This window comes from Monodelphis domestica, chromosome 8 (assembly GCF_027887165.1).
Source record: "Monodelphis domestica isolate mMonDom1 chromosome 8, mMonDom1.pri, whole genome shotgun sequence".
Classification (NCBI taxonomy): domain Eukaryota; kingdom Metazoa; phylum Chordata; class Mammalia; order Didelphimorphia; family Didelphidae; genus Monodelphis; species Monodelphis domestica.
This window is the reverse complement of record NC_077234.1, coordinates 90,638,033-90,652,680: the sequence shown is the minus strand read 5'-3', so window position 1 is coordinate 90,652,680 and position 14,648 is coordinate 90,638,033. Positions and strand designations below refer to the sequence as shown.

General features: G+C 39.4%; 1 protein-coding gene across 4 annotated transcripts in view; it reads left to right on the top strand.

Annotated features, from left to right (window-relative positions):
- Positions 1-544: 544 nt before the first annotated feature.
- FAM117B (family with sequence similarity 117 member B) overlaps positions 545-14,648 on the top strand; it is a 119,561-nt gene continuing 105,457 nt past the window's right edge. The window contains exon 1 of one of the 4 annotated variants that reach the window (XM_016425180.2): positions 545-1,580. In XM_016425180.2, coding sequence (XP_016280666.2) covers positions 914-1,580 — 667 coding nt within the window. In that variant the 5' untranslated portion in view covers positions 545-913. The remainder of the gene's footprint in view (positions 1,581-14,648) is intronic. The other 3 variants (XM_056807360.1, XM_016425179.2, XM_001371719.4) reach the window with 3 other exon arrangements.

The following is a 14,648-nucleotide window of genomic DNA, read 5'->3' as shown; positions in this document are numbered from 1 at the left end:
GCTCTGCCCACTCTAGCCTCTGCAGTGCTCCTTTATCAAGCTCCGTCCTTTGTGTTGCTCCTAAGATGGCATTGTAGATGTTTGGGTGGGGTGAGGATAGAGGTGCTGGGTATACATAGAGGTTCGGGAGCGCACTCTGAGTTGGGGCCTAGAGTGTAAAGAAGGGAAGGGCTTGTCCGAAATAGTGGGTGCTCATTCCCACTAGGGGAGAAGTGGGTGCAGCTGGTACACGGGGTACCCACCCTCCTCCCCCAGGGATGCCCCGCCCCCCCTGCCCCAATCAGGAACCAGATTGACTTATCTTCACTTTGCAGTTCTCACTTCCCTCCCTTTCACCATCCCGCCAGTCTCAATCGGAACCCCAGCCTGGGTGTCCCCCCACCCTGGACAGGGGAAGCGACTCAGAGCGCGTGCGTACACACTCACTCACATACACACATTCCCGCACTACTAGCTGGGGGGGGCGGGGCGACGACGGGAGGAGGGAGGAGGAAAAGGGGCGGGTCCGGCCCCTATTCCCTGCCTTTGAGAACCAACAGGCTGCGAGAGGATGACCCGGTCTCTTTAAGGCCGCGGGACCCTCGGCCCGAGCTACCCCGCGACCAATCGGCGCAGCCGAGGGGCCCCAGCGCGGCTGACGCGGCGCCAATCGGAGGCTGCGGGGGGCGGGGGCAGCTCCGGAGACACTATTGTTGATGAGGAGCGAGGAGCCACCGCCGCCGCGGGAGAAGCAGCAGCGGTAGCAGCGGTAGCGGCAGAAGCAGCAGCGGGGGCCGCGGCGGCTGCACTGGCTCGGGGCTGCCTGGCCTTCCGTCGTCTGGAAGGAGACCCAGCTCGCCCCGCGGCTTCGGGGGCCTCGCGGAGCAGCCTCCCCGCCCCCCGCGCTTGCATCGCGGCCCAGGGAGGGGGCGTCATGTCCCAGCGGGTGAGGCGCAATGGGTCCCCCACACCGGCCGCCCCCCTCGGCGGAGGCGCGGGCGTCGCGCCCGGCCCTGGCCCCGGAGGCGCCCCCGGGAGCCGCCTGCAGCCCATGAGGGCCACGGTGCCGTTCCAGCTGAAGCAGCAGCAGCAGCAGCAACATGGCAGCCCCACGCGGAGCGGTAGCGGTAGCGGGGGTAACAACGGCGGCGGCGGCGGTTCGGTACCCCCAGGAGGCGGCGGTGGTGGTGGCGGCAGCGGAGGAGGAGGTGGTGGCGTCGGTGGCGTCAACGTCCCGCGCACCTCCTCGCGCAGCACGAGCCCCACGCGCGCCGGCGCCGGCGGGCCCAGCGCTCGCGCCAGTCCCACTGTGGCCACGCAGACGGGCGCGCCCCCGACGTCCACGCGGGGCACCAGTCCCACGCGTGGCGCGGGCGCGCGGGGCAGCCCTCCCCGTTCGCAGCAGCCGCCCCCCCAGCCGCTCCTAGGCACCGTCTCATCCCCCTGTTCGTCTCCCATCCATCTGCTAGCGAGCGACGCGACTGCATCCCCGGCCGCGGCCCGGGTCCGGCACCCGAGGCGTTCCCCGGAGCAGAGCCGCGGTTCCCCGGAGAGAAGGAGCCCCAGCTCCCCAGTCTGCAAGGCGGGTATGTGTCGGGGAGGTATGTGTCGCGGCGGGGGGCGGGGGCGGGGCCAGTGCAGCAGGGAAATCTCGTGGAGCTTGTCCGGGGCGGGCGCCGAGCGGCACGGGGGCTCCCGTGGCCTTGGCGGTTGGGGGCGGGGTTAGGGTTGTCTCGGTCTTGCTCGTGCTGCTCCTTGGGCGGGGCCATCAATTGATGACCACGCCTCCCAGCCCCCCAGTTTCTTTTTTTGGGGGGGGGACAATAGGCTCATTGAACTGTAGTTCACCATGTGCGGGTTTCTAAGGAGGGGGCATGCCCGTGCCACCAGCTTGCAGTGATTTGTGTTAATCAATAAACAGGGAGGTTTGTCATTCCTAGGAGTTAAGCGATTCTTTTCTCTCTTTTTTGCTTTGTATATCCTTTCTCTTTCTAGAACCTCCGCCCCCCAAAGCAATAACAACAATCTGCTCAATGAAACTGTTTAGATATAGGGAAGAAAAGGTGGTTTGCTACTGTAGGCTTTCTTTAATAAAATGGTTAAATGCCTGTTGCTGCTTTGCTTTTTCCCCCTCCCTTCAAGTTATTAATGTAAGCAGAAGATAAAATGCAGGACTTTTTAATGGTAACTTTTCCCCACTAGAATAATTTATATGTTACTAGGGAAAAACAGGTGATTTTTCTACTAGAAAGATGAACATTTTAGACATTTGGAGGAGCTTTAAAGAAACTACATTTCTTAAACCAAGCACAGATTGGCTAAAATTGTTTAGAAACATCTACATTGAAAATCATGTATAACATAGTTATGTTTATAGTGATTGGAATATTTCTGTAATACACAAGTTGTGTGTCTTAGAGTTTGTTATTCTGACTCAATCACATTCAGCCTTTTTTTTTTCTGTCTTGGAATCACTACTGTGTATTGATTCTAAGGCAGAAAAGCAGTCAGGGCTAGGCAATCAGGGTTAAGTGATTTGTCCGGGGTCACATAGCTAGGAAGTATCTGAGGCCAGATTTCAACCTCCTCCTATGTCTAGGCCTGGCTCTCAATCCCCTGAGCCACCCAGTTGCCCCCTACATTCATCTTTTTTTTTTTTTTAAATTCAGTTACACAAACATTGTTTTCTCCAATTAATAAATTATTATTCCTTAAGATTGGAAGCTGCCTTGGAAAAGAACAATAGGCATAGGTTGTAGATGTTGATGGGAATGTACCAAGAATAGGACCAGGAAAAGAAACTGAGATGGTAGTGACTGGACAGTTAGACCAGATCATGTGGTCAAGAATGGCAAGGGGTATGTGAGAGAGAGTGGGGAATCTAGGATGGAGGGGAGGAAGGTGTAGGGAGAAAGCTAATGAGTTGTGTTTTGGACATAATTAAGTTTTAAGTTGTTTACTGTAGTCTGGTTGTAGATGTCTGAAAGGCAGTTGGAGATGTGAGATTGGAGGTCAGCAGAGAATTTAGAGCAGGATTTGAGAATCATCAACCTAGAGATGGTAATTAAGTCCATGGGAACTGATGGAGATCACTAAGAGAGCAGGGAATATCTTTTCTAGACATTTTATTTTTCATAGCCCCTATGACATGTTCTACACTGAACAGGGTGTGTAGTAAATGTTTATTATTTCTATTATGGGGCCTGAGAAAAGTGGTCTGGTATCACATCGGACTTTGGAGGTCTTCTGCCATAGAGTTGTCCAGGTCACCCTGGACATCCTTTGACCTCTTTTGCCCAGGCAACTTTCTACAACCAAGCTGTAGAGCAACTTGTAGCTTGTAGCTTTGGTGTTAAAAGAGGAAATTCTGCCAAAGATGCCCTTGAGATTGCTGAAATCATCAACTGGGTAAGCTGTAGCTGCCCATGTCACCTTGTTGGAATGATCACGTGGTGCAGGCTCAACTATTCAAGTGGACCTACAATCCACAAGTGGTATGGATCACAGTCTGTTTATACTTGCCCATTCTGTGGGACCCAGTATGTCCAAAATTCTATGAGATTTTGGCCAGTATTGAGGTCTACTTTATTTTCTCCTGACATGGTGAGGTGCTTATCTCTTGCTCTTCCACATGGCTAGCTCGTCTTTTTCTATCATTTCTTTTGACATCTTTATTCTGTTCTGATTGTCTACCATGATGTCTTTCTTTATGTTTAACTGATGCCCAGTGTGTGCAGGTAGCTCAGCTATGTCTTGTAAAGACAACTTGGTCTCTCAGAATGTGTGTCTTGGACAGACAGTGCAAATGGACATCAAGTTGAGCCCAGAATTAAGCTGGAGGAAGAGAACCAGTTGGATTTTCCTCCAGGCATTACAAACTTCCTTTAAGGGATCCCGCCCCTTTTCTCCCAGAAACAAAAGCCTATCACTCTTCTGTTGGGATTATATAGACTTCAAGTTATGGAGCACTAATCTCTGAAGATTTAAAATTGTTTAAAAACATACATATATTTATAGTGGTAGTCTCTCGGTGACCGAGAATGACTATTGTTTTTGTGCAGTTTCATCTACGGTGTACCCTCATGTGGCTTTGGAGTCCAAAGACTGAGGCACAAAGTTTGTGGCACATGGGGCATGGGACGCCAGTTGCTACGGGAGGTGTGGTTGTGGCCTGGTGACGGCGTTCACATGCAAGACTTAGACGATGTTCATCTTCAAAGGTGGTGGTGGCATGGTTAATGTGGGTTCACCAGCTGCTTCTGTCAGAGCTTTTTAAAAAGGGAAAAAGCATTGTAAACCTTTTTCTTAGTGTTTTTTCCTTTAATATCTTATTTTTCCTTTTTTCCTTTAATATCTTGTTTTGAAACTCTTCTAGGTGTAAAGCATTTTGAGTTATTTGTATTTTCAAATGTTACACTGTAAAAAAGTTAGGTAATCATTGATGAAGCGGAATTCTTCCCAAATTTTTTTTTCATATTCCATGTCAATTTTTGCCTTGGCTGATTTCCTGTAATTTACATATGAATTTTTTGGCTAAACTTAAAAAAAAAAATCTTGATTTTTTTGTCTTTATATCATCTTTTCCGGTGATTTATTTTCCCCAATCAAGAAGCCATTCCTTGTATCAAAGATTTAAAAAGGGGAGGGGACAGGAAAACCAGCACATCTAAGTCTGATGCAGCATTCCATACTCATAATAATTCTTCCACTTTTGTGAACAAGTGCTCCATTATATTGATGCTTCATTTATTGTAGAGGCAGTAGATTTTAGAATCCAGAGGGATCTTGGGGGTCCTCTAATTTAGAGATGTAGATTAAGGTGTAATTGGTAAGTAATTAACAAAATAACAAAATCCTTCCAGGAAGGATTTACCTTGACAACATTCTTGGCCAGCCTTCCTTAAGATTTCTATAAAAGGAAATTGAAGTCCTTAAGTTGAATTCATCTTAAGCAGTATATTCAACTTCTGTGTTGTTCTGATTTCTTAGGAAGTTCCTTTTACCTTGATTCCAAATTGCTTCTTAGCATCTTTGCTCTATTGGTTTTAGTAATCCAGAATTTTTGTAGGCCTGTACCATCAAAATACAGACTCTGATGGGTCCCCTCAGGCTGGAAAGCAGTCTCATCCTGGAATGTCCCCCTTCCCCAGGGTCTTCTTATCCTTATCCTGGAATATCCTTTTGCCTCTGTGTGTCCCCTTTCTTGAGCCCCCTCCTAGAATATTTATTTTGAGGAACCAGGCCTGTCATCCTTCATTTCTATCCATTTTTGCTTTTGACTACTCTCTTGGGTTAGACCTTTCCTCCATTATTAGAATATAAGCTCCTTCAGGGCAAGAACTGTTTTTTTGTTTTATTTAGGTTTGTATTAGTATCATCAATAATAGTGCCTGGCACATAGTTAAACCTTAATAAATGCTTTTTGACTTGAAAACTTTCTAGTATAAGGCCAATCATTTGTTGTGTGACTCATCCAAGAAGAGCTTAAATTTGATGTTAAAACCACTGAGTGACTTTTAAAATTTTTTATTGCTGGAACCAAGGAATGTTGTCTGGAAAGGTATGGAGAGAGTGAGGGAAGTACTTGGACTGATGAAATCATGGATTCCTGAATTAGAGTACTTGGTTGTAGCTGGAAAGTACCTTTTATCCAATCCAATTCCTTCATTTTACTGATGGGGAAACAAGATGAAACCCAAAGCATTTTATTTGAGATGAGGGCAGAGCAGAGGAACCTCGGACAGATTGGACACAGCCAGAGCCAGGCAGTAAAGAGCTCAAACTTTATTTGTATAATATATGTGATTTCCCTTTTTGCATTGCCTGTTAAATGTATAATTTCAGTCATTCAGTTAGACATTTGAACTCTTCTATCTTACACCTTTGACAATAGCATTGTTGACAATTTCCACAATTTATATAGCAAGGAAGAATTATTCTAAATTTTGCATCTGAAAATTAGTATCCCTTTCTAGTTCTTTTCAGTTTTTAGATTAGTAGCCTATATTTAGAGACATTTGACCTTAATGATTGATTTTTATCTGGTAAGTTACTACTTTTTCTTTCATGATAATGAGCCATTGTTTGACATTGTTAAGATATCTGGAAGAAATGATAAGGGTTTTAAGTGTGCTTACCTTATTCCTTTTTAATGGTATGTATTTTCAGGTATGACAGTGAGAATAGCATAACTATTTTTTTTCCAGAAGTCTTTTATAGATTTATATTTTTCTTACAAACTCATGAATAAAAATTGAGACATTGTGCCATACAGGAAACGAAGATGGACTTGGAGGAGCAACCTTTATTTAAAGCCCAACTCCAATATTTCTAGCAACCTGTTTGGCTCCTGACAATTCATGTAAACTTTTAAGTCAATTTTTCCTCTTATTTGTGTTACTTATATTTGTTTTGCCAACTTTAAAATGGGGATAATAATATTTATACTACTCAACTCAAATGCTCAGTATTGTTTTTAAAATTTGCTTTTGAAAATAAGTGAAATATTTGAGTGTTTTGAATACGTGTGATATATATATATACGTTGGACATTAAGTCTCTTTTTTTAATTCATCCTCTAACTAGCTGGTCTAATAATTTACCTAAGGCACAGGTCTGACCCCACCTCTCCATTTTTTTTTTAACCCTTACTCTTTCTTTGAATTGATAGAGAATCCAGAGCGTTAAGGCATAGGCAACTGACTTGCCCATGTCACATAGCTAGAAAGAGTCTTGGCACCAGATTTGAACTGTGGTCTGGCTTCCACTAAGCCACCTACTTGCCCTTATTGTTCCATTGTTTTAAAACTTCCACTATCTTCCTAGTTTACTCCAGGATAAAATACAAACTTTCCCCTGAAATTTAGAATTCCACAGTCTAGCACCATTCTACATTTCAAACTTTATTTCACATTATTAGTCTTTGCTCTTTAGTCCAGGTACACTTTTCATCTCTTGCTACCTGCATTTCCATATCTATAAAATATATTTGTAAAATGAAAGGCTCCTAACCTGTTGGCTATGGATCCTCAATAAAGATATTTCTGGGGAGCCTGTGAACTTGAATGGGAAATGTAGCATTTTTCTTGCCTTCAATTGTGAATTAACCACAAAATTTAAGAATATGTGTTATATAAAGGCAGCAAAGAGGATTGAATCCTGGGTTTAGTGTCCAGAAGACCTGAATTTAAATCCTGCCTTTGTCTCATACAAGGTAAGGGCCCCTGAGGGCACCTCACTTAGACTTTCATTGACACAGAGGACTTCCAAGAATTTAGACAAGAAATCCTGGATTAAAAAAATCCAAGAAAATCCCAGATCTTGTTTTAACCTTCTCAGATTGCCTTGTCTGTCTTTGTTTTTGTTTTGGTCTCTCTGTCAGCTTTTTTGAGGCAGAGATCCAAATTGGTTTCCCAGAGACCTATACTGGGCATCCATCAAGTGAATTTTTTTTTTAATTGAGTAGTTGGGAATACAAAATATGAGGCACTTCCCTGCTCTCCAGAAGCTTAACTTTGTCTATTTGGGGAGAAAAGGCAACTTAAGAGAGAGTAAATTGCCCACTAAGTAAAATGCTAGGAATCCACAGCAGAGATGGGGGTTGAATAACTACAAAATATGAGAAAAGATGTTCAGACTTGAAGACTAGAAGGGCCCTCCTAGAAAGAAACAGGAAAGGTTTCAGGGTGTGCCCACTGTGGCTTGTTCTCCAGGTGCTTGTGAAATATCCCGGATGAGGCTGATTTTTTGAGTCAGTGGATATGAGGAAGATTAATTCCGTAGATACTTTAAAATTCACCTGATAATAGACTGCTCTGCTAGATGCATTGTAGGAACTAGAGCTGGGGATGATGGAAGTCAGCTGGCAACGTTGTTGGAATAGTGCAGGCATAACCTTGGTAAGGCCCTGAACTTGAATGGTGGTATTGGAATGGAAAGGAGAAAGGATTCATTTGAGATATACTACCAAAGAAGACATAGACTTTAACAGTGGCTATGAGAGATGTGAGGCTGTGGGCAAAGGAGGAAGTAAAAGATGACTGGGGTGGTTTCAAGCCTGGTTGACTGGAGAGAATGGTGCTAATGTCTTTCAATGGCAAAGTATACTTTTATGTTCTCAGAAAACAGGGTAGACTTGTAGAAAATCATGTGATGTTTATAAATTCAGATTGATTTAACTTTGATAAAGTTGAGCATCTGATTTTTTTTAATTGAGGAAGTTTCTGAAACATCCCCACATACCTTTATGCCAAGTGCTGTGAGGTAGAAAAAAAATATTTGTGGTTGAATGTGAGTAATGATTGTGAAGTGGTATGCATTTCAATAACAGGCTTATGCCAAGTTTGTCTTTGCAATTAGAATTTTTCCCCATTAAAATTGTATTTCTCCAATGTCATATGTATTTACATATAAATACCTATGTGTATATATGTATGTACACAAAATAATAACCTTTTATAAGAATATGAGTCCTACTCACCTGGAATTTTCCCTCTATGCTGCATTACACTTGACATTAAGAGAGACAAAGAAGTCCAGAAGTCTTGGGCTTTACTTCACAGAATCCTAGGATTTTAGGGACATACTATAATAAAACATGTTTTAAATTATTATCAATAGTGAAAATAATTTTAAGGATAATAGCAACATGAGAAAACCCACTAAATTCGAAAGACACGTGGTATTGGCAGAAATCTTTTCTTGCTTGATTAAAATGAATATTTTTAGACTGAGTAAGGCCTTGGGGATAGGCACCTGATTATTTACATAGCCTCATTGACTGGCTCCTCCCACCTACACTCCCCTCCCTCATAACGTGCATCTGAACCTCAAATTTCATAGCTTACAGGGAACTCCTAATGTGGAAACTCCCATCTACCCCTGCAATTTGGCAACTACTCTGGGACAATGAGAGATTAAATAACGTGACTGAGTCACATAGTATGTGTCCAGAGGAAGGATTTGAACAGGTTTTCCTGACTCTGGGGTTAATTCTCTGCCCTTTAGGCCAATGATGCTTCTGGGCTTGTTCTTCAGTGTTATCCCCTATTAGGGACATTTCAATAGATCAATCCTTAAAGTCTTCCTATCCCTAGGAAATTCTCTTTTATGCTCAGACAATAATAATGGGGATAGGACCCTTGTTTTACCCTGATCTTGTTGGAAAAGCATCAAACCTTTTGTTACAGGCAATGACAATACTATTTTAGATGCTATTTGCTGGATTATGGTAATTATGCTTTCCAGTGTTTTTAGCATAAAGGGTGTTGTCATATTTGTTGAACACTTATTAATAGACGATCCTTTGAATTATTTTTGTTATTACTATAGTCTTTTATCTTTATGGTTTTCCTAATAGTGAACTCTATGTTCCCAGACTTTTTAATATATTGTTGTATCTTCAACTAATATTCAGGTTTTGTTTTGTTTTTGTACTGATATCCATCAGGAATTAATTGTAGTTTCTTTCTTGGCTTTTTTTCTTAATAGGTTAGGTGTCAGGACCATAATTGTCTCAAAGGGTGTGTGTGTATATATATATATATATATATATATATAATATATATATAAAGATTCATTTGTTCCCTTTTGTTGCTGTCAAGTTTATGTGCCAATGGAATTAATTGTTGTTTGATAGAATTTTCTTGTTCATTTATTTGGTCTGGGAGCCTTTTTTGCTAAGAATTTATGTCTTAATAACATGTTCAATTTTTCTTAAGATTGCATTTTTTCATTTTTTTCTCATTTAAATCTAGGTATGCATTTGTAAATATGCATCCTTTCAAGTTCTTAATTCTCTTGGTATGTAATTGAGCAAAATGGTTTCTAATTCCTTTATTGTCATTTGTTGTGAATTCCTCTTTTTCATTTTTTTATTTCAGCAATTTCATTTTTTGTTTTTTAATCCTTACTTCCTATATTAGACTCAATGCTGTATATTGGTTTCAAGGCAAAAGAATGTTAAGAGCTAGTCAGTTGGGGTTAAGTGACTTGCCCAGGGTCACACCTGGGAAGGCTTAAGACCGCATTTAAATGTAGGTCTTCCCATCACCAGGCCTGGCTGAGCCCCATCACTGAACCCCCTAGCTGCTCCAGCAATTTAGTTTTAATAATATTCTCTATTTTAAAAAATCAGATTAGCTAATTATGATCTTTTAATTTTTAAAAACGGTCCTGTTTATACTTGTCAAACCCAGCCTACTCATCCCCCATCCCTACTTAAAATTTTTTGTTTATTTAGGAAGTGATATTCCTAAAGTATAGGACTGATTATATCAATTCTTTTCTCCCCTTTTCCCTCCTCAAAACTTCAATAACTCCGTTTTTATCTGCAGAATCAAATATTAAGGTTTTTTGCTTGGCTTTTAAAGCTCTTCATAATTTGACTCCTACTTACCTTTCTCATCTTATGTTACTCCCCACCAGGTACTCTTATGGTGCATTGACTGGCCTCCTTGCTCTTTATTGACGATGCTTCATCTCTTGACACCTGTGCATTTTCATTTACTGGACTATTGCTCCTGCAATTCTTTCCTTATTTCTACCTCTTCTGACCTTTAGGGATCCCTTTGAATCTTAGCTCAAAACCCACCTTCTTCAAAATTTCTCGACTTCTCTCTCTTACTTCTAATGTCTTTCTTCTGAGATTATCTCCAATTTATCCCTTATATGTTTTGTTTGTACATAGTTGTTTGCAAGTTGTTTCTCACATTAGTCTGTGAGCTTCTTGAGAACAAGAACTCCCCCGGCCTCCCTTTCATTTAACTTATCCTTTCTCTTTTTTGTAGAAATTTCTAGCAAGGATTGCTTTGATTTTATTCCAGAAGTTTTGATATATTGCCCATTGTTGTAATCTTTGATCCACGAATTCTATGGCATTATTATTTAATTTCTGTTTAAATTTGAATATTTTCTTCAAATATGTCTTATTGATTATGATTTTTGGTGCTTCATTGTCAATAAAGAATATATTTAATATTCTACTTTTCTACATTTTAGTTCTTTATTTCCTAGCACACGGTTTAAAAAAATAAAGCTATGTAAAGATGATAATTAGATATATTCCTTTATGTTCTCATTTAGTAGTCATTGAAAACTATCATGTTTAATTTATAAAAAATAAAATCTTGAATAGTCATCTTTTGGTTAGATTATTCTAAAAGTCATACATTGATTTCTCCATCTATTAAAATTTTTCTATTTATTCCTGTAGTTCAATTAATTTTCCTCTTAAGTATTTAGATGCTATGTTTTGTGGTGAATTTTTGAGATATTAACGTTTTTGTTCTATTGTATCTTTAATGTAATGTAGTTTCCCTATTTTATCTCTTTTAACTGTGTGCATTTTTACTATTGTCTGACATGATTGACACTATGCTTTTTTTCAAGTTGCCTGAGAAACAATAAATTTTGTTTTCATTGTGGCTCTATTAGTCTTTATATTTCAAGTTCTTGTCTCATAAAAAGCATATTGTTAGAGATTCTGCTTTCTAATCCATTTGGCTACCCTGCTCCTTGGCTGTGGTCTGTTTATCTCTTAAGTTGTTAATTATGTTTTTTTCTCTATTATATCCTCTTAGAGTTTTTTCTTTCTTTCTTTGCTTTCTGTCTTTTTAACAATGAAAAAAGTGGGAAAAGATAGGGAATGGAATTGATACTCCAGAGGCCTGATCTTCCTTCTCCCTTTCCTTCTTCCTTCTCCCTCTTTTTTCCTGAGACCCAGATTTTTTTTTAACTTTTTCTCCTTTTAATCTCTATGATATACCTCCTATAGTTGAGGTTTGTTTTGCCTTCATTATTGGCGCCTCTACTCTATTTTCCCTTTTAAATCTCGTATTTTTCTCTGTATTTTGCCCAATTTTAAATATATTTCTTAGGATTCTTTTGAACCCTTCTTTTGCACAGTTCTTATAAGTTAAGTTCCTTGTTCATCTGTTCTTTAGGTGTGCTTCAATTATGAGAAATCGGTAGTACTTTCTCTTTCATATCTTCTTTAGTGGATTCCTTTCCCTTGCCTTTTTATTTTCCTCATTTAGAAGTAGAACAAAATTCTATCTGCACCTTAATTTATTTCTTGTAACCCTCAAGGATAGTGAAATTTTAAAGGGACAGTTGACTTATCTTTCCCTTTTAGAAGTAAACACTTGGTCATTTAGCCCTTAAGATGGTTCAGATGTTTTTTCCAAGAAGGAAAAAAACATATATTGACCCCAAAATACCTTTGAGTTAATTCATTAGTTATGATGATGTGCAACCTGAAATAAACTACTAAAAGATGCATTTTTAGAAATTTTGATAGTTGTAATGCACTCTTCTAAGTTGATCTGGCTGCTTTTTATGCTTATGCATCTTAGAAATTGCAGTTAACAGCAAGTCCATTTTTTTCCTTTGAACTTGCTCTTCTACATTTCTCTGGTCTTTTTCTCATAAGATATATAAAGGGTTTGAAAATCCATTGTATTGCTTGTAGGAAGTTGGACTATTCCAAATCTTGCTTTTGCAGCCATTACACATCTACATATTTTTCTTCTGTTTGTATTTCAAAGTCTTTGAAGCTCCGGGTTTTTTATCAGGTAAATGAGGGAGAGACTGGAGCAACAGTATTGGATAAACTTGGAGTCAGTGGACCTGAGTTTACATCTCACAGTGTGACTAGCTTTCTTCTTTCTGATCTTGGGCAAAAGAAGTAACCTCTGGACCTTTGCTTTCTGCATCTGCAAAAAGAGATTGGGTAGGTCTAGATATCTTATTTACTGCCTAGTCCTAGTTATATGTTCTGTGAATTCTTGAAAGTCCTTTCATCTGTTAGCCTTCTTCCATATGATTATACTAAATTTTATAAGATGTTAGTCTTCAGTGTAACCCTTTTTTGGGACTTTTGATATATCATATTAAAAGTTTTCCTTTTCTTTATTGTAGTTGGATCATAGTCTTGTATGATCCTGATGTAACTAAAAATTATGTAACTTTATGTAACTAAATTATAAGATCCTTTTGGAAGAGCAAAAAGAGGAAATGTTGGAAGTTCTTACAAATGAGGTTTTTTATTTTTCAGTGAGTTTAGGTATTATTATAAATCTCCCATTAGTTTTCTTACTTTTATGTAAAGGCTATTTATAATTGTATTTATGTCTTGGTACACTGACTTTATAGATATAGTAAACTTTTTATATTTCTTTTGGTTGGGCTTTTTCTTGCTATTATTTCTTTTTGGTTTTGATTATTACCATTTAAAAATTATGATTTTTGTGGATATATTTTGTATTTTGAAACCTTATTTGTCTCTAGGAATTTTTCTGGCTTGATGACATAAAATTCCAATGCTTTATGAATATATGAATATTTCTTATTTATATCATTGAATGGTATGGAAATTATATATGTAGCATAGGTTCTTAAAACCTACATTCCTTTTTTTCCCACCACAGCCACCTTTAGTAGCACTATGCTTGCAGTCTTTTTCAGTGGTTTCCCTAGGCTTTTACCCCTGATGTGCCTGTGATGGTGGGTGGGGGAAGACCTCTCAGACTTGTTATGAGGAAGATACTTTTTAAACTTTAAATTACTATCTAAATGGAAGGGTATGAGCTTTTCTTTATATATATATATTTTTTATCTTTTATCTTTATATATATATATATATATATATATATATATATATATATATATATATATATATAAAAGATACTGCCCCCACTGTTAAGTTCTTTTTCTTACTGTATGTGATAAATTTGTACTGTTCAACCTTCACTTGTAATCAGTGGCTGGGGTTGGGATTTTAGGTAATTTATTGCTATGTAACAATTAGCTATTTGTTGTAAAGTTAATTTGTAGATAGGGATCAAATCTATAACCTTGCATATAAGCGCAATAATCTAAACCATTTATAAAGGTTTAGGAAATGTGTCATTGTGGTATTTAGTGTCTGAATTAGTTTCACTAAAGGGGTACCAGTTTGAATTAGTGTTATTTCTTTGAGATTGCAGAGTTTTCCACAAAGTGAAAAAGAATAGATTAAGAACCCCATTTTAATTAACACTTGGCAGCAAATATCTACCAAATTACAGAAAGAATAATTCTTTGGTTAAAAGAAAATGTCCAAGCTAAGAAGGGAAAAGGGGAAAAAAAGACCAGAACATGCCCTCAAATGAGATTTGTTGAAAGATATCTTTTCAACCAATGGAGACCTCATGATATGGTCTCCTGATGGGAGGCTGAAAGTGTCCGAATCTGTATCCATCTCAGTTTTGTGGGTAACTGGGGGAAGAGTGGTAGCATTTGACCTTTTGTACAGGAAAAGTCCCTTTTCTGATATGAGAAATGTGCCTGTTCCCGGTTTCTGAGCAGGAGGTAGTCATACAGCAGTGCTTGGTGGGGAAGAAAGGTGTTATCCATTAGATAATTTAGGATTTTTGACCACTGTAATTGATAGAAAAAAAGAATTATGGAGTGAAGTTGGTTTCTTCCATACTGTTTACATAGAAATAAAGCCTGGTCGGTCCTATTAGATTCTGAGAAACTTCTGCACAGGTGGTCTTGAGATTGTACAAAGGTGCCAATGTTAATGTCCTGATTTAACTCTTCAAAAAAATTTCATCTTTATTTTATTCCAATAACAAATTTACGTTTTCCAAAGTTACATGGTTCATGTTGTCTCCCTCCCCCCCCTC